The sequence below is a fragment of the Condylura cristata genome, unplaced genomic scaffold (assembly GCF_000260355.1).
Source record: "Condylura cristata isolate star-nosed mole 26May11 unplaced genomic scaffold, ConCri1.0 scaffold00022, whole genome shotgun sequence".
Lineage (NCBI taxonomy): Eukaryota > Metazoa > Chordata > Mammalia > Eulipotyphla > Talpidae > Condylura > Condylura cristata.
In genome coordinates this window covers 9881386-9904405 of record NW_004567123.1, presented here as the reverse complement: position 1 = coordinate 9904405, position 23020 = coordinate 9881386, and the positions used below count along the sequence as shown (strand labels likewise).

General features: G+C 42.7%; 1 protein-coding gene across 1 annotated transcript in view; it reads left to right on the top strand.

Moving 5' to 3' along the window:
• ISM1 (isthmin 1, angiogenesis inhibitor) overlaps positions 1 to 23020 on the top strand; it is a 74009-nt gene that overhangs the window by 36453 nt on the left and 14536 nt on the right. Inside the window, exons 2-3 of the mRNA XM_004687162.2 lie at positions 10971 to 11210; positions 20065 to 20329. Of these exons, the coding sequence (XP_004687219.1) occupies positions 10971 to 11210; positions 20065 to 20329 (505 nt within the window). The remainder of the gene's footprint in view (positions 1 to 10970; positions 11211 to 20064; positions 20330 to 23020) is intronic.

Here is a 23020-nt window from a genome sequence, read left to right as displayed (position 1 = left end):
ATTTTAGTTCCTTGTCTTGAAAAGCTCTACTCCTAAAGGACTTCTTATATTCTACCTTGCATTTCATATTTGTGGTAGACTCTGAAGTCTGGGATGCCAAACTCTGTTTAAATACAACTTTCACAATGTTGGATACATGAACCTCATACAAATATTAAATGAATACATGATAAATATTTATTTAACTATTTAATGCTGGATCTAAGAAGGTGTTAATGCTAGTTCAGGGGAACAGCTATTGATGTTAATTAGTTGAGAAAGTCAATTTGTAAGTTATAAATAAAAACTAGTAAATGTCCATTAGGACAATAAAACAGAGTAAAATTGATGTTTCTATTAGACAAAAAAAAAATGTATTTCTTCGAGATGAACATCTACAAGTTAGCTTCTGGTATTTAGTTTGGTCCCTAATCAACAGTAAATAGTAGGTGGAACAAAGATACATTCTCCTAGAGAATTAAATAATTTTTGATAGGGCTGTCATATCACACCTCAGTGCACATTCAAGATACTATTCTAGGTAGCAGAGGTATAGCACTGAATGAGATGAGCTAGGAAACTTCTGGAACTCATAGGGTAGGAAGGGAAAATAAGTGCATAGAAACACATGCTTGCCGTTCTATAAATTCAAATAAAATAGGCTATGCGCTAGCGTGACCTGGGATTACGTGGGTTCACCAGCGTGATCAGCGAAAACTTCTCTGGGGCGGTGGCTTGAGCTCAAGCCCTAACTAATGAGAGGAAACCAGCTTATACAGTGGCCTATATATCAGGGAGAGAGAAGTAAACTGCCAAGACTTTGAGGAAAGACATCTGTTTGATATATTGGAAGAACAGAGAAAGAACCAGCGTGACTGCAGTGGTGGGTCCTAGGGCGGTGGTAGAGGAAAGCGACAGAGGCAGGAACCAGTAAACTTGCAATTATCCTTTTTGTTTTATTTCCAAGTTTGGCATCCTTTGTTTTCACACACCATGCCTATTAAAGCGTCTCACCCCTGCCACCCTGGCACAAAGTAGATGCCCAGTAAGTGTTTGTTGAGTGAATCCATAAATAAAACAAACACCCCAGCCACTTATGGAGAAAAATTAGCCAAACTAAGTCAAGGACCCACAGTCCTATCAGCTGCCAGTTTTCCAAGCAAGGATCTAGCAGTTTCCCTGGAGGAGAACAGAACAACAGTCCAAATCAGAACAATCTGTACAGGCAGGTGGCAAAAGGAACTAGTCCTGGTGGTGCACAGCTTTCTCTTCACCCCAGGCCATAGTTGTTGGTCTATGATAGCTCTATAATTGTTTTATAGCATCAGTAGGGGTTCCCTAATAAATGAGAATTACAAGTTTCTGGCAGCCCACAGAGCTGTACAGGTGCATCATGAAAGTGTAAGGAAGAACTGTTAAGTCTCAGCACCAAATCTTTGAAAATCTGGCCATAATACTATGAACAAAGTAGCACATGTAAATCACAGACAGAGTAGGTGGGGGGCTATTTTCCAACACATTGTACCCGGCTGTAAGTCAGCCAGAGAAAGAATGAGAGAAAGATGATGTCCTATATGAAGATACTATATGATGATAGTATTTGCATACTATATGAAGATAGTATTTGCATTTTATACATTTAGTACCATCAGACTTTTATTTAATTTTCCCAACTCTCAAATTTGATGGCTGGAAAATATTTTCTCCATCACACCTCTCTTGAGATTCCATTCCCAGGCTATCAGAACTCATGGACTTCAGCTTTTTACACAAGAAATAACAGGGGCTGCTATCAGTTTGCTTTTGCTGTGTAATAGACCACTCTGGATTCATTCACTCAAAACCACAAACATTTATTCTTTCTCATGATCCTGTGGCTCAACTGGGACTGAATGGCCTAGGATGGTCTCCATGTGAGTGGCTAGTTACTGGCTGGCTGTATTGTCTGGGATAAATTGTTTCCCTTCTCCAGTTCTCTCATCGTTACACAGGCTAGCTCAGGCCTTTTCACACAACAGTCTCAGGATTCCAGAAAGCAGCCAGAACAGCCAAGTCCTGATGCACAAACACTTTTCTTACAGTTCTATTGCCCAAAATAAGTGACTCTGTCAAATTCAAAGACAGTGTACAGTAAAATACTCAAGTCATGGATATTCAGAGAGAATTTGTACACAATTTTGTGAACCAATCTACCATAGGAACAAAGGTATAGTACCTTGCCTAACCTTACAAAACTAGGCAATCCTGGACCTACACCTAGACCTTCTACCTCACAGTCTAGGCCCCTTCCATATCACCATGAGCCCTCTTCCAAGAATCTAAGGTTAAAGGCCTGTTCCCCATCAAACCTATTTTAAAGGTTCTTCACATACCTCCAAGTTCTTAGAGATACTTATATTGAGATTCAGTGAAGGGTTTTGACTTGGCTTTTAAAGGAACTCCATCTTAAAATAACAAACTGGGCAAGGGTTGAGGTTATACCAGCTCCACCAGACTCTGAAATCAGCCTCCCATGCTCTTTGATTTGTCTTCTTCATTCTGTCTCCAGGTAGCAGAATACTAGTCCTGACCTAGTATTTGTCCCCCTCTTTCCATGTGGGGAGACACAGAATCACTACATGGGATATTCACCTCTTAGGTCTCCTTGTCCATCTTCACACTGTCCTTGCCTGGTTAAAGATGGACTTTGTAGAGTAAGGCTATGTAGGCATGCTCTTCAAACTGGGCCCTGGGAAAGGGACCTTTGGATGATTAGTTGCTAGTCTGTTTTCTTTGTCAACAATGAAGAAAGCACAAATTTAAAATCCCCCCAAATCCGTACACATTAAATATTTGTTTCAAGTTGGACTTAGAGAGGCTGAGTAGCATATGGCTGAAGAGCAGGGACTGATGCCCCCTGGTGGCCACACATGGCCTCTTCTTTATAGCCCTGAGCAATTTAAACTGGCCTCAAATTCAATTACCTCCCTCAGCAAACAAAGCCTTCCTTAAACTTAGTCCAAAGGGCGGTTGTCTCACACCCACAGTGATCCCTAGTGCCCCTTGCAGGCAAAACCTGCAAGAAGAGTCCCAGAAAATCCAACTTCTCCATTTTCTACATGTGCCGAGGGATGTTTTAGATAAGTGGATGTTTCTTTGGCTGCATTGGGCTTTCCATCCTTGTCCTTGTCTTCTCACATGTTTTCTTAGCCTTGAAAGAGTAATTGCTGTTTCATTTCTGCTCATTCTTGAACTTAATAGGGTATAAATGAAGTGGGACCTAGATAGTTCCCACTGTTATCTTTGCCAGCTGTGGAGAAAGCATAAGCTGAAAAATCACCAATAATCCATGTCTTCAAAATTGAAGTTGTTTATTGAAAGCTCAAAGATGAGTCAGTAAGGTGTTATCTTCCAAGAAAATCCCATTAAGAAAGGAACATTTGTGGATGGCCTCCCTGGTGGCCTCTTCCCTATGGAGCCAGCTCCCACCCAAGTGCGATGAGTTGACCACTCTTCATTTCTTCTAGATCTTCACCTGCGATCATCAGTGAGATCCCAAGCCCTCAAGTAAGCATCCTCCTGATACCTTTGACCGCCATAATGTCAGATTCCTCAGCTATTAGTCAGCCTTTTAGTAGAAGGCTCCATTCCCAACCAAGAGCCGAAGCTCTTAAATTCTTGAATTATGTGTGACTGTGGGACTAGCTGCCAGAGTTGTCTTCAGAGTCCTTTCTACATTGAAGCACATTTCTGGCCATTGTCCCATCTGCCAGGAGTGGTTCCTCAAAGGACTTGGCATTTTTGTGCTCACTACAAAAGAGCGTGGTAGATTGTCATCCTGCTTCCTAACTGGAATGACTATCATCAAACAGGAGGGGCAAGCAGGAGGTGGTGAACCTTTTATCTATGTTTTCATTGTTCTCCCTGGTGCTTTCCTGTTCACCTTCCAGAACTTCTCAGAACCTGCCTCTACCCCCTTGCCTGCCACTCCAGTGACACTGGTCTTTTTGAGCTCTGAGAACAAGGGTGCCCCCCTGAGAAAGCCCATTTTGCAATCTGAACCTCATTTTGTCCCATCTCCTGGCTCTCCCTTCCAAGGAGCACTCGCATCGCAATCATGTGTAAAGATAATCAGTGTGCCCTTTTATTCTTTTATCTCCCAAAGAGGGAAACTTTTGCTCTTCCCTTTGAAATACCACCAGTGGCATTCTTGAACTTATTTTTAGATGTGTGGAAGTGTTCCAGACAAAAATCGATGCCCAACACAGATAAAACTTCGAGTGTGTTTATCGTGGGTAGAAGCAAACGGAGTGTTTCAATGTGGAAGGAGCGTGGCCATGTGCCTGCGTGCAGTATGGCTTTCTTTAATCTGGGAAAAGGAAATAAGCATTGTTGATAATAATATGCAGATGTCCAGCCCCAAATGAGGACATATTACTAATTAGCTATATTGTTAGTATGTTTTAAGGAGAGAGGCTGCAGTGACGTTAATTATGATCTCTGTTGTTTGTTGTTCAAAGTCTATGAGACCAAAAGCATTGCTAATAATATCTTCTTTAATATCTTCAGTAGAAGATTCCTGGATTTTTTTCCCCTTAGAATCCCACATAAAAGTCACATAGGGGTAATGAGGACTGTAGCCTGAGCCTAATTAAAACAAAATCTAAGTAGGCCCATAGCCATCATTATCATCAACTAGTACTTATTGGGTGCCCCCTGAGTTTGTGGAATTGGAGGGTGTGGGGTTGAGAGACTGCAGATATGGCTTGTCCTTTGCCCTCCAGAAATTTGCCATCCTGTCTGCCTCCAAGAAGTCTGCCTGGTTGTGTTAATCTGGGAGTAGTTACCACAATCTTTTTTTTTTTTTTTTAAAGAAAGGCACCCAAACTGTGCCAGTCAACCACAATTTATCATTCACTTGGGCCTCTTCTGGGGACCTGGAAGTAGTCCTGATTTTCATTTACCATCCTTTGATTGATATTGTGGAATAGGGCAGGTGGCTGTGTACAGAGGGTGAACCTATCATGCATTTCCAGACACTGGAGCCAATCCCCTCGAGCTGGTCACTCTATGTTGCCCTGCCACTTGGTTCTCCAAAGAATCCACCCTCTCCCTTTGTTTGCCAGATCTGCTGGGGAACACTGACCATTGTGACCACGTTGAATCTGATGTGGCTGTGGCCATCCATCCTGATTACAAGAGGGCCCAAATATTATCACAAGAAGCTCTAGGCATGTGTGACTGGAGGCAGTGAAAGGGCACCCCAGGTCTCGGGCCATTGATATACCAGGGAGAAGGGACGTAGGTGATGAAAGGCCTGTCCTGTTAGCCGTTATACCCAATGTGCAGATGAGAAATGTTCCTCTTCTCAGCTCATCCTGGCAGAGTTTTCTTAAGCGGTGGGTATCCAGGGCCAGCTGATAAGGTCAAGAGTGGAAGGAGGAGATTCTAGCCTGAGCATTGCCTGGAGAGCAGTGACCTGGTGGAAGACGCTCTAGGCTAGAAAGCTTTCAGGCCTTTCTGGAGACTGGTGGGTGGAGACGTCTGAGTGCTGGTGTTGGCATTCATATGATTTAACTTGGTGATCTCATTCTCAGACAGCAGAGTGGCCCCAATCCTAAGACTCTCTCCATCCTTGATGTCCAAGCCCTGTCTCCACCAGGATTGTAGTGTGCACTGGTCACTTCCCTTCTGCTCTGTTCTCTTCACCTACTTTACTTGCTTAATTTTCACTGGTCTTTTTTATCTTAGCTTCAGCATTTCTTCCTTGGAAAATCTTTCTGTCCTCTTGACCCCAGTGCTCAAAGGAAGGAGTCCTAGAAGACCTACCTTAGAGGATAACAAGAGTTTCTCTGGCTTTCTCACTTTTATTGAGTATCATCATAAGCTCATGGATTTTAACTCCAAACTTAGTCTTTAACTTTTAATTGAAGTAGCATTGGTTTACGACATTATGTTGGGTTCAGGCAGACAGCATTATTATTCATTATTATTCATATATTACCTTATGATTATTAACAAAGTTTATTTAACTTCCACCTGCTACCATACAATGATTGCCTTAACCCAGTTGACATAACCCCCCAACCGTTTCATTCTTAAAATTTAAGAGTTTGTTTTGTCTACTTATCTCCTACCTGTGGATGAAATCATGTGATATTTGTCTTTCTCTGTCTGACATATTTAACAGCAAACTTTTTTGTGTGCTCAAATGTTCTCATCTTTGTGTCGTGGGGGCTCTACAAGCTGAGTCCTGTGTTCTTTTAAGAGGAAACTGTTCATCACTGAAAATTTGGTTTTCTGGCACAATAAAATATCCCTAGTTCACCTGCCTTGCCTACCCTCAGAAATTAGCCATTTGTCCAAAGAGCTCTGGTTCCTTTTAGTGAATGGAAATCCCTTAAAATTTAATAATAGCATTTTAGGACCAATTAAAAGAACGATTACATTGTACAGTGACTGTGAGATTAGAGAAATGTAATATCTATGTGGTAAAATAATGAGGAGATTCTGTAAATATATGAAGAAGGAATTAGATGGCAGATCCAGAAAGGGACATTAGACACTCTCGCAGCAGAGCTGAACATCTGTAGTCCACCATTGAGAAGTTCACTGTAACGGTTCTTCAAATGCCCTGTTGGTCCCTCCATCAGCTGGGATTATGTTCAGTTTCAAAGAGCAGAAAACCCTACTTGGACTCGCTTAGCTAGAGGGCTTTTCCCTCTTTATGGGCAAGGACATCTCTAACATTAGGGAATAATATTGATGCTGTAGAATCGTCAGCGTTAAATTAATATTCATGAAGATCATGGTAATAGTTCAAAAATCACCATTCCACAACTCATGAAGATGTACAAAGCAATAGGGACCCAGGCCCCTGCAGCTCTGCAGTCAGCCTCCTCTAGAATATAGCTGCTATCCCTCTGCTTGCCAGCTGCCTCATTTCACTTCAAGCAGATTTCCACATCCCAGGCAGAGAGACTGGAAGACAGAAAGGCAAAAGCAAACTGAATCTGCTTCTACTCAGCACTTCCATTCAGCACCTTCTACTTACGACCATGGTGCAGAACTGAGTCACATTGTGACCCCTAGCTGCCATAGACACTAGGAAATGTAGTTTTCCATACACGTTGCCCCTGGAAATACTGAGTGAGAACAAGGGGCATGCATACGGAGTAGGGAATCGCAAGTGCCACTGCCATGGAAGGTGAAGTTTTAGCCTGCATGAGCACAGCGTTTATCATTATTATTTTTCTATTATTGTCTTTGTTGTCATTAAGCATACTAGGACGGCGTTGTTCCTGGTTTAGATAAGAATACAGTGTAAACTAATGCAGGAACAGACCTTTGCACAAAGATGGGAAGCAGTGAGCTGCACTTGGATGATAGGCTACCAGACATCACTGCCTCAACCACTGAACAGTGCATGTATATGAACCATAAAGTACTTCTAGTTCTGTTTCCCTTTTTTTGTGGTATTCAAAGTTCTCATGTTAGAGTTTCAGAGTTAGAAGTTTAAGAGTTTCACATTACTACTGAAGATGCAGCATTGTCACACTGCAAGTCAACTCAAAGACACACTTCCCACTAGGCGAAGATCCAACACTATCTCCACTCCACCCTGAGATGGACCCACATATGGCACAGCAGACCTCTTCTGTCTGTGCTGCTCCCCTCAGCTGTGTATTTCAGTAGACCCTCCTCTTCTGCTCCCCGCTATGTCTCAGGGAGTCCTTTCATCCCCTGTACCTCTAACCTACACCCCTCCTCTTCTACGCAAAATTTAAAAAATGGAAATAATTTCCCAAACAGGGCCCCTCATGTCACAAGCTTTTAGGTAAAATGAACCCTGTGCTCCTTGGGAAGAGTAGTGGCTTTCCTTTTCTTCAATGCCTGGGCCTTTTCAAGCTGATGGCTTCAGAGAAAGGTTTTTGCCTTTCTGTATAAAATGCAAACTATTAATATCTTCATTTTGAGAGTCAACATGAGACTTCCTGAGATGCTTACTCTGCTAGGACAATTGAGTCAGGACATTCAGCAGTAAGCTTGGTGACAGATGAAGTGATGCCCATTGCCCATCCACCAAGATGCCTCAGCAGAGGGGCCTCAGCAGAGGGAGTGTGCTGTGTCCACTTAAGAGAGGGTGAAGACAGGCTTTTTCCTCCATTGTTAGAAGATCCTATCGCCTGTCCCCTGCCCTGGTCTTAGAATCTAGGTTACAACATACAGGCTACTGCCAGGCATTATGATAGACTGAATAAACTGGAGCAGCATTTTATGTGAGCCATCCTAAGACTCCCTTTCCTGATCCTAGAACTTCCAGGTTTTAAACAGTTTGGGGACATACCATTGCAGAGATCCCAGTTCCCAGATAAATGTGCTGGATTGAGAAGTAAGAGTAGTTCAGATATTCACAGGTTGTAATCAGCATGCCTTGTTACTGCCTAAATGCTAAATATTTTTTAAAACACTGAGTTTGTAAGAGGCGGCAGGGGGTGAAGTGGGGAAGATTGGAGAAAGACAAAGAAATGCCACAATTGTGTGCATAACTCAAGCCAAAGTATACATTAGCCCCGTCTATTCCCGGCAGAGGCACTTGTGGTCTGAACTGTCCAGCCAGTTACCCCAACTTTGCTCCTATCTTTTCCTTGTGCACATGAACCAACCTGAGTCCCCCTCACCATCCTGCCTGGAGGGTATGGGTTCTCCTTATGAATTGCTCTGTTTTATACAAGGATCATTGAGCCATAGGTAGTTTAAGGGATTTCATGGCTATGGCTAAGCCAGGGTCACTCTGTGGTGGTGTATTTCCTACCAGGAAACATTCCAGAGTCAGACCAACAAACCAGTAGGATTCAGTCCTTGTTTTCCTAGTCTTCTAAGCAAAATGCCACACAGTAACAAACAATGCATTGCCCACCTCTTTGTCTAAAATATCGGTTTTAGGAGTAGAAAGAATACTTCATTACAGCAGAGTGGAAAGAGCTGTAGTTGCGACAGTGGAGGTAGGACTTGATTTGCAAGAGATTTGTCAAGTAGTTGGCAAGCAAATCCTGAACCCTTTCTGAAAAGTTAACTTATATTACACTGTTATAGGTTTTGGGATCTAGAGGGAAAAGCTACAAAACAATTGCATTCTTGCATTCAATTGCCTTCCCTTGAGCTGTTATAGAGTAGTCTTGTGTTGAGAAAAGTCTCTCTCTCCCCATACTTAACTCAACCTCAGCATAATACATTGGTCTCCATTGCAGTGAGCAAAGCCTGGGAATACCAGGGCAACTCCCACCCCAGTGATGTGCCAGGAGAGAAAATCCTTGACAGAGAGGTGACTGGAAAGGGAACAAAAATATTGCCCCTGGCGGCCACTCAAGGGCAGAGCGGGAGGGCAAGCGGAACCGTAATCAAGACTGATCAAGACATCCTGCTCGCCCTCGGATAACTGTAGATGCACTGTCTATTCCAGTCCTCTCTGAGCCTCCGGAGTATTCAGAGTCGCTGTACCAGTCAGTTCATTCCTCAATCCCATTTCTGTTGAGGTATAGAAAATACAGAAATCTATTCGCTCAGGTCAGGTTTTTATTTATTACCTGCATGCGTTTGGTCCTCAGACCATTCTTGATCTTGGTCTCTCAAAGTCAAGAGATGTAACCCTCTGGCTGGGTCAAAGACACTGTTGTGGGGGAGTGAGGAGTGTGTGGAGACAGTGTGCTGGAATATACACTCCAAAGCTCGCTAAACGTGCCCAGGAAAACAAGAACATTAACCACCAACCCAAACACTGGTGAGATTCCATCACCACATCTCCCTCCACCAGTAAACATGAAAATGGCATTCCTGGCAGATGGTGGAAACCTCCAATGAGGGGTCCAGGGAGATAGAGGAGAAGAAGTGCTGGTTTGGAAACGAAGTCTAACTGCTATAGTCTTCAATCACCAGAAAAAGTTTCCCCAAATGCCAACTAAATAGAGACAATTTACAGTAACTGGGGAAAACAATAGTTGCACTTTTCTCTTCAGAATAAAACTTAAATTTCGAATGTCTTTGTGCCAGTTTTTTCTTTGGCTGGCCCCATGCCTTCATCCTCGCTCCAGGTGCTCTTCCTGCCTCCTCTCCATACCAGCTTCACTGGCTGACTTTCTGTGTGCAATTAATCAAGTTGATCCTCATTTTAGGACTGTTTCATTTGCTATTCCCGCTGCTAGAATGCCCTTCCCCGGGTTTCTGCAGGCTTCCTCCTTTTCTCTCATCAAATGTCCCCTTCTCGGGGAAGCTTTCCCTAACTACCTATATAATATCATCCCCAGCCACTCTCCATCATTTTCCTCTTTTTATTCTTAGTGGTCAGCACTTTGGTCTCATTTTAGTTATTTATACATTTATTGCTTATTTCACTCAACTAAGTGTACAAACCCAAAGAATAGGGTACATATCTGTTTTGTTCATGAGTGTATCTCTTATGCCTAGAATGTGACTGGCATTTGTTGGATGGATGGAAGGATGGATGGATGGATAGATGGATGGATGGATGGATGGATGGATGGATGGATGGATGGATGGATGGATGGATGGATGGATAGGTAAATGACTAACATCACTGATCTGGGTCAAGAATTTTATCTAGTTTGATACATCTCCTATGCCAAAGAAACACATTCTTGACTCAAGAGCTATAACTAAAGCTAGAATGGCTATCCGTTGAAGCTGTGAGAAGGAAATCGTAATTGGGTTCTCATTGTAAATGAGCACCTATTCACCTTTTCACTTTTATGTTGCTGTGCTTTGGTGTTTAATAAATAGTCCTTAGAAGACTAGGGAGTGTTCTGATGATCTGGTTCTTCAAGATGGAGAACTGAGCCATGAGAAATGCAAATGAGTTGGCAATACTGTTCTGGTCTAATTCTAGCTACTGCTATTACACTTGCTTCTGAGTTTACTGACTATAAGAATAGCATTTTAAAATCATGTATCTCCTATTTATTTGTTCCATTGTTTGCTTATGTGTTTTTTTTTAGAATAACCTCAACGTGGAAAGTGACTCAACATCAGAGACCAGCTTTCCTCTCTCCAAGGAAGCACCAGGCGAGCATTTGGACCACCAGGCTGCACAGCAACCCTTCCCCAGACAGCAATTTCATCAAGAAGCTGGACACCCCTCACTGCAAAGAGATGGCCCCAGGTCCTTTCTCTTAGACCTGCCAAACTTTCCAGATCTTTCCAAAGCTGATATCAATGGGCAGAATCCAAATATCCAGGTAATGCTTAGAAGCTGAAAGGTAGAAAAAAATGAAATAGTTCACCTCTTTCTTTGCTGATCTGATCCTAAAGCAAACATGCTTACCTCCCTTTTTTTTTTTTAATTCCTGAATGGATTCTGTTTATTACCATGTATTTTCTCTGAAAATACTGTTGCCTTTCATCTCTGTAACACCCTGTTGCTTATTGTGAGATGTGTCATTGTTCAATGAGCCATTAATAAAGGAAAATATTTAATTAAAATGTGACACACTGATGATGATGAGCTAAATCTGGTTTTAGAGATGCTGAAATGTAAAAATAAACCAAAATAAAAGAAATAATACACCATGAAATGTGGCAGCTATAAGAAGCAGCCATTCCAAGATGGAGTAGTTGAGGCAAATCATAATATGAGCTCAGAGGTACCTAGGAAGTCACTTGCTCTCAAATGCCTCTCTGACTTGTCTTGGGCACCAGAAACTCCTTTAGGAGGTGACCACACTTCAGTTGTTCTGACTGATAGAAAAAATGTGATAAGAGGAAGGAAGGGGAGAACAGAAACTCCTAGGGAAAAGATGAATCCTGAGAGATGAACACTGAGATGGAAGAAGGTGGAGCTGAGGGAAATGTTGGTTAAAGAAAAGGGAGCTTGAGATGACAATACTTATCTACACTGAAATAGCACAATATTCTCCCAAATGTAGTGAGATTGGACTTTCTAACAGCCTCCTGAAGCATGTTTCCCCAGTATTAGCAATAATGCAATAACTACTCATGAAGTAAGTTTGCCCAGTTTACATGGCTAGTCCGTAGTAGATGTGGGGCTCAAATTCAGGCTCTAGGAGTCAATGATTCTTCACCTTTCCAATCCACACATCAGAAGCAAGCTCCTAATTTTGAATTCTGCATGCATCTCCCTGCCCATTTCTTCCAGAGGTTGTCTGGATGATGACCCAGGGACGCTTACCCCTCAGGGTCAGCCCAGCCTGGTGTAGCCTCTGCAGTCATCTGCCTGCTTCCATACTCTTCAGCTTTGTTCTCAATTCTTTTCATTTGTAGAGCAGCAGCTGTTCCTTATTCTTCCTCTCTATATCAAATTCCAATTAGTTTACATGACAGAAAGTCCCTGAATGTAATCTCAGAGCAACTAGTCCTTCATTAACTCTCTCTCCCCCACTACACTCTCTGCATGATGCCATCTTAGATCAGATTTCCATGACCACAGTTGTTCTGCTTCTAGCATTAGTGTCATGGTGACTGATGAATAGCCCTGAGAACACAATTCAATTAGAATACATTGACCAGCCCCGAACTTGTTTAAAATGTATATTTGATTCTGGGAGATTAAGAAAGGTAAGATTTTTTTTCTCTCAAGGAAGTGACATAGATGTGAAGATCCCAAGGAAATGTCAGAGGTGCATGGAGTCAAAGAAGGAGAACAATTGTGTTTCACAGCAGGTGATATGAATAGGTGAAAGATAAAGGGCAGAGAAGGGTTGATGGTAAAAAAGTGTATTTTGGATCACTCTGACAACTCGTGTCCAGAAGCCACTGATTGCCCCAGTTCAGATTTCCGATGAGTTTTGTATTATCCTAAGTGGTTAATTAGAGAAACAGACATATGCTCCTCTACCCCTCAACCCAGGAAATTGTCACATAGCATCCCCCCAAAAACCAAAGGCTCCACCAGGGTGAGGGGCAGACTGGCAAAAAATCACTGACATTTTTTTTTTTTAAGACTTATTTATTTATTCATACAGAACTGGGGAACAGGTCAGAAATGTGGAGGGGGAGAGAACCCACCAGAGACAGAGTGGGGAGCACTCTGGTGCTGTGCTTTAACCCGCTGCGCCACCAGGGAGGGCCCACAGACATCTTTTAAAAAAATAATAATAAATTATTTGTGCATACAGAACAGGGGTACAGGCCAGAGGTGCAGGGATGGTGAGAGGATTCACCGGAGACAGAGTGGGGAGCAGAACAGGCAAATAGACTGACATAGTCTGTTGAGGGGAGCCGTGAGTGAGACAGGAGAGGTCTGCTGCGCCATGTGTGTCAGCTTGGGGGCTGGGGATCGCCTGCACACCGAGGCAGCTGCTGCTAGCTTTGCAGTGCTGCACTCTAACCCGTTGCACCGCCAGGGAGGGCAGCCATTCCTTACTGCTGCTCAACAGTGTTGCCACCATGACTTCAACTACAGAAGTGATTTTCCTTGAATAGATTTTGTGATTTAGGACAAAACTCTCCTTACCCAATGGTGCTCAGACTGTGCCCAAGACAATTTTAAGCTCTCTAAGGCTCGCACACTTTTTTCAAGATAAAAAATGGGTGAGAAGTGTCACTGTGAGGCTTTGTGCTGAGGATTGAGCTATTAGTGTACTAGATTTAAGAATTACTCAGATAAAGTTATAAAAAATGCCTAGTGCATGGGAGTAGAAGAGTACAGGGAAAATGAAAACTAATTTACTGTGTGCTTGGGACGCCACCTAAAAACCAAATTTTGAGCAGAATTTCCTATCTTCTTATAACACTATTCATCAGAAAATCCCCAGGCCAACCCTGCCTTTCTTGGGGCTATTTAAAATATTTCCTAAGTGGCAGGGAAGAACAGGGGTGCAAAGGCAGTGGGGATTCTCAGTGTTGGAAATCCCAGATTCCTTCTCCAAAAAGAACAGGGCAGCTGCGATGTAGCACGCTCACAGGATGGGTTTGCACTTAATGAGCTCAGTAGAGCAGCCAAGGTTGTGATATGTTTTTCATCATAAGAAACTGTGTTGTGTAGCCAGAGTGGAAGTAAAGAATGCTTCAGAACCCTTCTGTCTGGCTTCTTAAGGATGAGGGGGCTGTTGGAGTTTGAAGTTGTGAACAAAGGATGTGAGAGCAGAGAATTAAGTGAAGGGGGAGTTGTGAGAAGGCCCCTACGTGAGATTCTTTCTGGTAAAGTCTTAGACCTTTATGAAATGCAGCTTCCCCATGTGAGGTCACAATGTCTGGCAACAGAAATGGCCCAAGTGCTGAATGATCTGCCCTTGACCCCTCTGAAGCCACATACAGACGATTTCAGTGAAGAGTAACTCTTCATGTTTTGCTTTGTCTCACCCTTGCCACGGTACAGGAACATTCTCATCTCCAGTGCTGCCTCCATAAGGAAGGCTTTGAACTCAGCTTAGAAGGGGAGGAAGGTCAAGGCCCCTCGTGCAATGTGCCCAGATTTTCTTGAATTACTCATTGGACATCAGAGTTCCCCATAACTCCTAAAAATGTAGATTTCTCTACATATCAGAGGTATTAGAAAAATGGATTGAAACTAAAAGCCCAGTGAGGTGAGGGAAACCCCTATTTTTGCTTACTTCCTCATTGGCTCACTCCATTTCTGCTTTGTCCATAGGCAGGATGGATGAACTAGACAACTTACATTCTATTGAGCTGATGACTTGCTGGTTATAAAGAAAAGAAAATTGAGCTGTATTTGAATCTTCTCTTTCTGGTAGACCACACAAGGATAATGTGAGTCATTCAGAAAGATGTTCAAAGAAAGAAGTAAGCAGCTGCTATCCCTGGAAACCCCAGCCTTCCATCTCCATGTGTGTGAGTGTACACACACATTGCACACACATGCATCATACACATATAGCACTAGTGTTGTGCTTTAAAAGATAAAGCTCTTTCCAAAGAGGGCAGGTAGCTTCCATGTTGGCAGTTCTCAGCCCTTCCTTAGAATGTTGCTTTTCTGTTGGTTTCCATTGGTTTGATATGAGCCTATTCAGCCAAGCAGACAGCTCTGCTGGCCACCCTGGTCCTGTCTAGCATTTTCACTCCCTGGGGAGTGGTGAGGACAGGTGAAGTGTGCCTCAGGGGCTGGCTTCTACTGCCTGAGTTCCTGTCCTTGTCTCCCCCTCCCTTGACTACCTGTCACTTGTCTCCATTTAACTAATGTAACTAGAACTGAGGGGCTGAATAGGAATTCTGATACCCCCTATCTAGACCCTCCTTCCAACCCCTGCCGCGTCTGGAAGTGTTTCACTGCAGTGGTCCAGGATTGGGTTTTTCTGTCAAACAACTCACTCCTTTCCAAAGTGGCCATGCTGAGGCTTCACAAGGGTCCACATCCTTCATGGACCTCTTGAATTTTAGGAAGGAAAATTCACCAAAAGCCCTGGTTTTTAAAGCTTTTTTAGAAATTCCCCTCCCCCCAAGCCAGGTGGCCTCTGTCCCAAGTGCATCAGGCTCTCCTTTGTAAGACTGGCTTCAGGCTGTGGAAGTGAGTGGGGAAAAATAACAGCAATGTGCAAAATAGAAAGAAATAGCCTCAAACTCCTGAACCAAATCTCCATATTAAATTTAAAACAATACTAGAAGTTGGGTTTTGTTTTTCAAAAATCATTCAGGAAAGAAAGTAAATCCCCCAGGACAAGTTAAACTTGAACTTTAGTATCTATCCTTGGCTGGGGTTTTGGTCTGCAGCTGATGGCCAGATAGCAAAGACAAAAATTTCTAAAATAAACTCATTATTAGACTTACTGCATCAATTCATTACCACAGTAGCTATTCACAACCAAATATTTCTCTTTTCTGGATCAAGCCGAGATTAGTATTCATTTCAACCATTATACTTATTTCTTTTATTCCATTGAGAGAGACTTAAAAATAGTCATCTAAAGACCTCCCCCCCCCCCCATAGACTTATTTGCATGGCCATAGGCCTCTTGAGTGCCACAAGATACAATCAGAAGGGTTGGCCGAGGCTACAATTGTTGTGTGTGCTTCTACTTAGGATTTTCTCTCCTCCTTTTTCTCTGGAATGGCAGGTCTTTCTGAAGAACAACTAAGAAATGTCTATTTCCAATATATGAACCCCCCCATCCTTGGGCCTGTATTGGTCAGCCTTTTATGGGAACTTGCTATCCAGAACCTGAAATGCAGGCTCTACCAACTTGTATTTTGGATCTTGAGCCACCATTCATTCAGCCAGACTTGACCTCTTTGGCTTTAGGCAGGCTACTTGACCTACCTATGGCTCTGTTTCCTTGTCTGTGTGTACCTGTGACTGTTGTGTTACTACATAGAAGTAGGATTGTAAGATCATGCATGTAACGTGCTTAAATATGGTAAGCTTTCCTAAACTGGTTGATGTTGGTTGACAACGGGCATGAAATGGAATGAAGAAAAGTGTGTAAAATAATTGGGAATCAGAACACCTAGATCTAAAAACAGCTCTACATCTTCCTTTGTATCCACTTAGGGAACCTGAATTCTCCAATCCAGTTTCTGTTCCTGAAGTTTAGGTGCAACTGTTGTAGAATAACAATAATATTTGGATAAACACACTACACAAGTCTCAAAACATTTAACAACTAATTCACCTGAGGTTGACAGCGTTGTTGTTAGGGCATTGGTCTGAGAGAAAAGATTTTATATGTCATCCTAGACCATTTTATGTTCTTTGTGTGGAAACTGGGAAGGAGTTGGACCCTAACCTTTCACAGGAGATTATCTTCCTGTCCCTGGATTATCAGTGCTCCTAAGGAAATCTTCTTCTCTCAAGGCTCATTTTCCTCTTTGGGAAATACAAAGCTATGCCAGCCTAGTCCCCACAGCTCACATAGAAGGCCAATGAACTAGAAAATTCTACAAGATTCTGAGTTTGGAGTGTTGAGACTTCTGTGTACTCAGTGCCATTACTCTATTATCAGTTAGACTAAGAATTGTGTTAACTTTCCTACAGAAAGTGCTTTTTACAACAAGCGTAAAGAATTTGTTTCTAATAAATGTTTTGACTTGTCTAGAGGAGGGGAAAAGCTGATAACATTGCATTTCTGCTTTAGACAGAATTTCCAAAACTGGTATCTATTTTGTGCTGTCTTTACTGGGAACTGATGATAGATACTCTGCCAGAAGTTGGACTTGAGTTATTTGAAAGCAATCTCTTTCTTTAATTGTCATGATTTATGGTATGGAAGAGTCCAGAAGAAACAAATGTATAATACATCATTTATGTGTATTAAGGAAAAGAAAGGATGTTAAGATCTAGAATCTTTATCAGCTTGGAAATCTACTGGGCTCATTCCCACACCTTTAGCTCATCACATTGATTATTAAACAAGACATCTTTATAAACAGGTTCTTTGAGTGTAGGGAACATGTAAATACAATGAAAGCAACAGTAAATATAAAACTAATCGACTAACCCCCACCATTCAAAAGAGTCATTGCTCATTAAGTCTTTTTAATTGAATGACTATGAAATTTCATGTTCAAGATTAGATTTCTCCTGATATTAAAAGAAGTATGAAGTTCCCACATTATTAACTGTAGGGAAGGGTGGATCCTTAGGATTGTGTGTGTGTGTGTGTGTGTGTGTGTGTGTTTGTTTTTAATTCTGTTGGGGCAATGGCTAGAAATTAAAGGAGAAAAAGAAACCTCTAAACTGTTGAGATTTAGTCATTGATATAGTTTTTGGAGTAAATTCGCATTTCGTTACTCATTGCCTGGCCAAGCAATAAATCTATTTTGTTTGGATCGGAGTATAAGTTTGAAAAAAAAAATCATATTGACGGTAATAGCTTAAAACATAAAATTGTTTTTATTCCCAGCTTGAAGAAATTGCAGGGCATGTTTTGTTTAGGCAATCCCTTGACTCCAGCCTGAGTACAAATGGAATACCAAAACTGTTGGGCATGTTCCCCCTTATCTCCTACCCAGAGACTGATTTCATTACCATAATTGCAGGCTTGCCTGGCTCTTGGCAGCTTCTCTCCTTGGAGACCCTTAATAGCCTTGCAGACGATTGTTGCGGCTCAGTTGTTCTGTCTGTAGGCAGAGGGGAACTGGACTGCGCAGGCGAAAGATTATGTCTCCAAAGGCTCGGTATGGCCTGTCTCTGCCCAGCTTGGTTTGCACTGCTGCACTGTGCCCTTCTTCTGCAGAACAAGTCCTGTGCCATCACTCATTCCCCAGCAACCCTTCTTTCTAACATATGGCTATGGTACAAAATGGATGATGCATTCCCTCTCTTTTCTTCCCTTTTGTTACCTTTTGAGGATGACTAGAAACTCCATACTCATTTACAAATATACAAGGGTAACTTAAGAGACTGGGGTGGAGGTGTGGTATGGGGTAAAGTCATTAGTGCCCTTCTAGGCACCCACAGCAGAGGGGAAGATGCAGTAGACCTGCTACAGCCTGAGATACTCTAGAACTGAGGGCCTCACTCTTGACCTTGTATCTGAACTACACAAGGTCACATACCCAAACCACTGTAGGCTGGACAACTTCCTTTGAATGTCAAAGTAGGTAGAATTCAGACTTCTTCACTACTAATACAAAAGGAAGGGGCTGTTTATCTCTGGGTTGGGCACACCCTGGTTCAATTTGGCAAAGCATCCCAGCAACTCTCTCAGATGTCGAGTTAGGGCAAAACTGGAAATGCATCTGCCCAGTACATCTTGCGCTGATTACTTGGAGCGCATGTTTCTGATTCATTTGCACATAACTCATCCAGGGGGTGTTGCAAGAGCTATGTGATGGCCAAAGGAACCCAGTGAGTCTTTTATTATATTCTTTTAAACAAGTTTCTCTATGTTGATTGTCTCTCAGAGCCAAGAAGCTGTATTCTTCCAGCCCTGTGATTTCCAAACTAGACTCTGTAAATCCAAGAGCAAGTTCTGACCTTGCCTCCAGGTCTATCTACGCTGACCCTGGGGGTCAGTTAAAGAGTTGATATATGAGGTCTGGGTGATGGAATGAGTGAAAGTGGCAGCTCTGAAGGCCTGGACCTTGGGGAGCTCTTGGGGAATTTGTGTGGACCGCTCCACAGAACCTGTGACATGCAGTCCCCATCAGCACTTGTCCCATGGCCCCATGAGGGTATAGTAACTTTGATGCCTTTTGAGGGGCTATGTGTTCAGTTGGTTAGAGCTTGGACTTTGAATCCAGATACCCACGCCTGCCAGTTATTAACTGTGTGTCACTAGGCAGATTGTTAACTTCTTGGTGTGCCAATCTATGAAAGACATCTGTGGTTGTCTAGTAGCCACTCCAAAACTTAAGTTTGAAACAAGCACCATCAGATTGTTCATGGTGCTGAGGTTCAGGTATTTGAACACAGGAGAGCTCATCTCTGCTCTACATGGTGTGGCCTGCAGTGACTCACCTGGGCTAGAGGATTCCCAGTGGGTCCACATGATGGGCTGAGCCTGCTTGGTCCTCATCTCTGCAGCCGCTCTCTTAATTTGGCATCTATGTGTGCAGTAGTCAAAGCTAGGGTTCCTTACCCAGAAGTCAGAATATTCTAGAAAAATGAAAAGAGGAGCTGCAAGGCCTCATAAGTAAATTTGTAAATGTAATTTACAAAGTAAACCACAAAGCTAGCCCAGATAGAAGGGAAGGAGAAATAAACTTCACCTCCTATGTGACACACACATATAAGGACAGAAAGGATTGCCGGAGACATCTTTGCAGATAATCAATGACAGCGGTTGTTATGAAGACTGCATAAATAAATATGTGGAGCATTTAGAAGACAGGCTGGGACAGATTTGGTAACAGCAAATGATCAGTTTTACTCTGGTGTCACTTCAGGAAATATATATATTGCGTGTTTACACCTTGAATGAAGACTTCTCAGCCATGTAGTCAACCTTCATTATAAACTATCTCCTCCCAATCCAAATCCCACGTCCAGCAGTGCTGTCTAGGATGGGTTCACTGCTCACCCCAGATGTTTTGCATTCTGCATCATCATAAAAGTCAGCTTTCCTTTGAGAGGGATGCATTCATCCTTTCCTTAGGCTCTACCAGACTTTCTTCAGGGCCACCCATTTTGGAGGCGGTTGGCTCCTCATTGATCCTGGCCTATTCTGAATTCTTCAGGTCACCATAGAGGTGGTGGATGGCCCTGACTCTGAAGCAGATAAAGATCAGCATCCGGAGAATAAACCCAGCTGGTCAGTCCCATCCCCCGACTGGCGGGCCTGGTGGCAGAGGTCCTTGTCCTTGGCGAGGGCCAACAGCGGGGACCAGGACTACAAGTACGACAGTACCTCCGATGACAGCAACTTCCTCAACCCCCCCAGGGGGTGGGACCGTCCAGCCCCAGGTCACCGAACTTTTGAAACCAAAGAGCAGCCAGAATATGGTGAGTTTACCACCCAGTAATATAAAGTTGGTGGGGAGAATAAATGACAATGATGAGGCTGAAAGGACACAGAGCCAAGCAAAACCCAGTTTACAGTATGTGGCTTTGGTCTTCTAGGAGGCAGGCCTCGTAAAGACTGTTCTACAGAAGTCCCAAGGAGGCACCAGTAGCCACAGTTTTCTGAAGACTATAATTTTAAAATCATACCCATTATCTTAGGAGAGAGTTTTTCTTTTTTGGTCAGGGTTCTTTTAGGTTCTGCCTTTACCCCCCCCCCAATTTTTTTTTTTTTAACTATAATAAAGAACTCACCAAATTTACTCCCTTATATATTTAGACTGTAGATATTTATATCAAAAATGGTTTAATAAAAGAGATGTGTCTAGTTGTTTCATTTGACCTGACAACTATGGTATATTTGACACTGGCAGTGAAATGGGCCTGGGAATCTGCTTGAACATGAGCTTCCCAGGCTATCAAAGGCCACTCCACCAACAAATTTCAAGACCCCAAGTTGGGACTTTTAGCTTCAGTTTTGGAGGTGTTTTCTTTTGTAGAATAAGTTATGTAACAGACAACTTCCAATGCAGTGAATTAAAATGATAAAAGTTCATTTCTTACTTGAGTCATTCAGTCATTCAGAGGCCCTACTTCCGTTCTGGAGTTCCACCAACTACTAGGGTCTATGAGGCATCCACCCAATGCTCTACATCCAACTGGCAATCCAGGAAAGAGGGGGGACCCAGGGAAGGCATGCATCCTTTTAACTCCCAAGCCTGGAGATGCTACACATCACATTTGCTCAAATTCTATTGGCCAGACCCAGTCACATGACCGCATATAGACACAGAGAGTCCGGAAATGTGTCCTTTGTGTCCACGAAGAAAAGAAAGCTTTGGGAAGCAGCTGGCCAGCCTCTATGGGGAACCAGGCATGTGCCTTAGGTTGTAAAAACATTTGCTGTCTTACAAATGTATCCATCAATGAGATTTCAGGTGGCTTCATCATCCGCAGACTTGGAGCAAATACTAGATGATTTGCAATATGCCATTTGCATTCTCACCCATATTTCTGGTGTTCTGCAAACTAATAAATGATTCTAGGCAATAGGCAATGGCTAAAGCAACAAGACAGTTTTTTTTTTTTTTTTTTTCCTATCCCCATGGTTCAGTTGTCTAACAGAGATTTATTAAGAGTTTACCTTGTGTCTATCTCTCTGATAGATGCTAGAAATCTAAAAACATGGTATAGTCCTCTCTTAATGAGGATCTCAGTTATTTATGGACAAGGTAAATTAGCTGGTAGAGCAAAATAGCACCGTGGTCGAGATACCACGTCAAATGCTAGTGAACAGAAAGAAAGCTATCAGACTCCTTCCAGCCAGGAGGCTTGTGAAACCTTCTCCTCCCCCCCACCCCCTTTTTAGAAGAAATCCAATTATTCTGTTTTCCAAGAATGAGAACTGGGAATGGTAACCAAAATTTACCATGCATCAGTCCTCTTCCTGGCATCTCACATATATTAGTTCATTCAGTCAGCTCTCTGAGACACAGGCTTCATTTTACAAATGAGAAAACTGAAGCGTGGGAAATTAGGCAACTTGACCTCAGGGTTCAAGATGTAGGATTTATCTCAGTAGTCTGGATCTAGATTCTGTCTTCTTAACCACTGTGCTACTCTGGCTCTTTGGGGGGCCAGTGGGGGCGCACCCCCTGTTAGGATAGTAGCGTAGACCGAGCAGTGGACACTTAGATTAGAGGACACGAGTGGGAGGAAAGGTCTAATCCTGTTGAACAAGAGAAACACAAAGGATGCTGGATGTCAGCCTGCTTTGCACAGATTGGAGGGTAGCCTGCCCAGCCCACAACAGAACATTATTTCTAAGAGTTGGGTTCAGACCCTTCAGAATCTTTCATTGCATGTTTTCAAAATTCAAGTCCTGGACCCCTGACCCTTCCCTGAATGCTAATAGTCTTTAAAGTTTGGTGTCCAAGCCAGCTATAGCAGCATCACCTGGAACCATGTTAGGAATGCAAATTTTCAGGCCCCCACACTGGATCTACTGAATCTGACACTTTGGGATGGGTCCCAAAAACCTATGTTTGAATAAGCCCTCCAGGGGGCTCTGGTGCATTGATTACCACTATTCAAGGCAATGATTCTCAGCTTTGGTTGCTAATTATACTAACTAGGAAAATGTGTTTAAATCTTGATGCCTTTTCTTGATGCTTTTCTCTAGTCCCATCAATTGTGATCTCTGGGGGTGGGGCCCAAGCCCCAAGCATTTTTCAAAGCTCCAAAGTGATTCCAAAGTGCAGCCCAGGTGGAGGGATTTTGCTGTCCTTGTACTGAATCAGAATAGCTATTAGTGTGACCTGGGAGTCTTCTCACTTTGCTCCTTTGTTTCTTTTTTAACCAAAGTCACCAGGTGATTCTCAGCCTTATTGAAGTTTAAATACACAGTAAAAAATAATTTCTAGTCTAAAGCTTTTACAGAGTACCCTCTGCTGAATTCATGAATGTAGATAACATCCTTCCATTTCGGCCTTAAGAATAAAATTTGCTGCTTCCATTTCAGCCTTGAGGATAGAGTTTGCTTCTACTGGGGCAGTTACTATAACTTTTTTTTCTCTCTCTCCCATTCTCCTTCTCTCTCTCTCTCTCTCTCTCTCTCTCTCTCTCTCTCTCTCT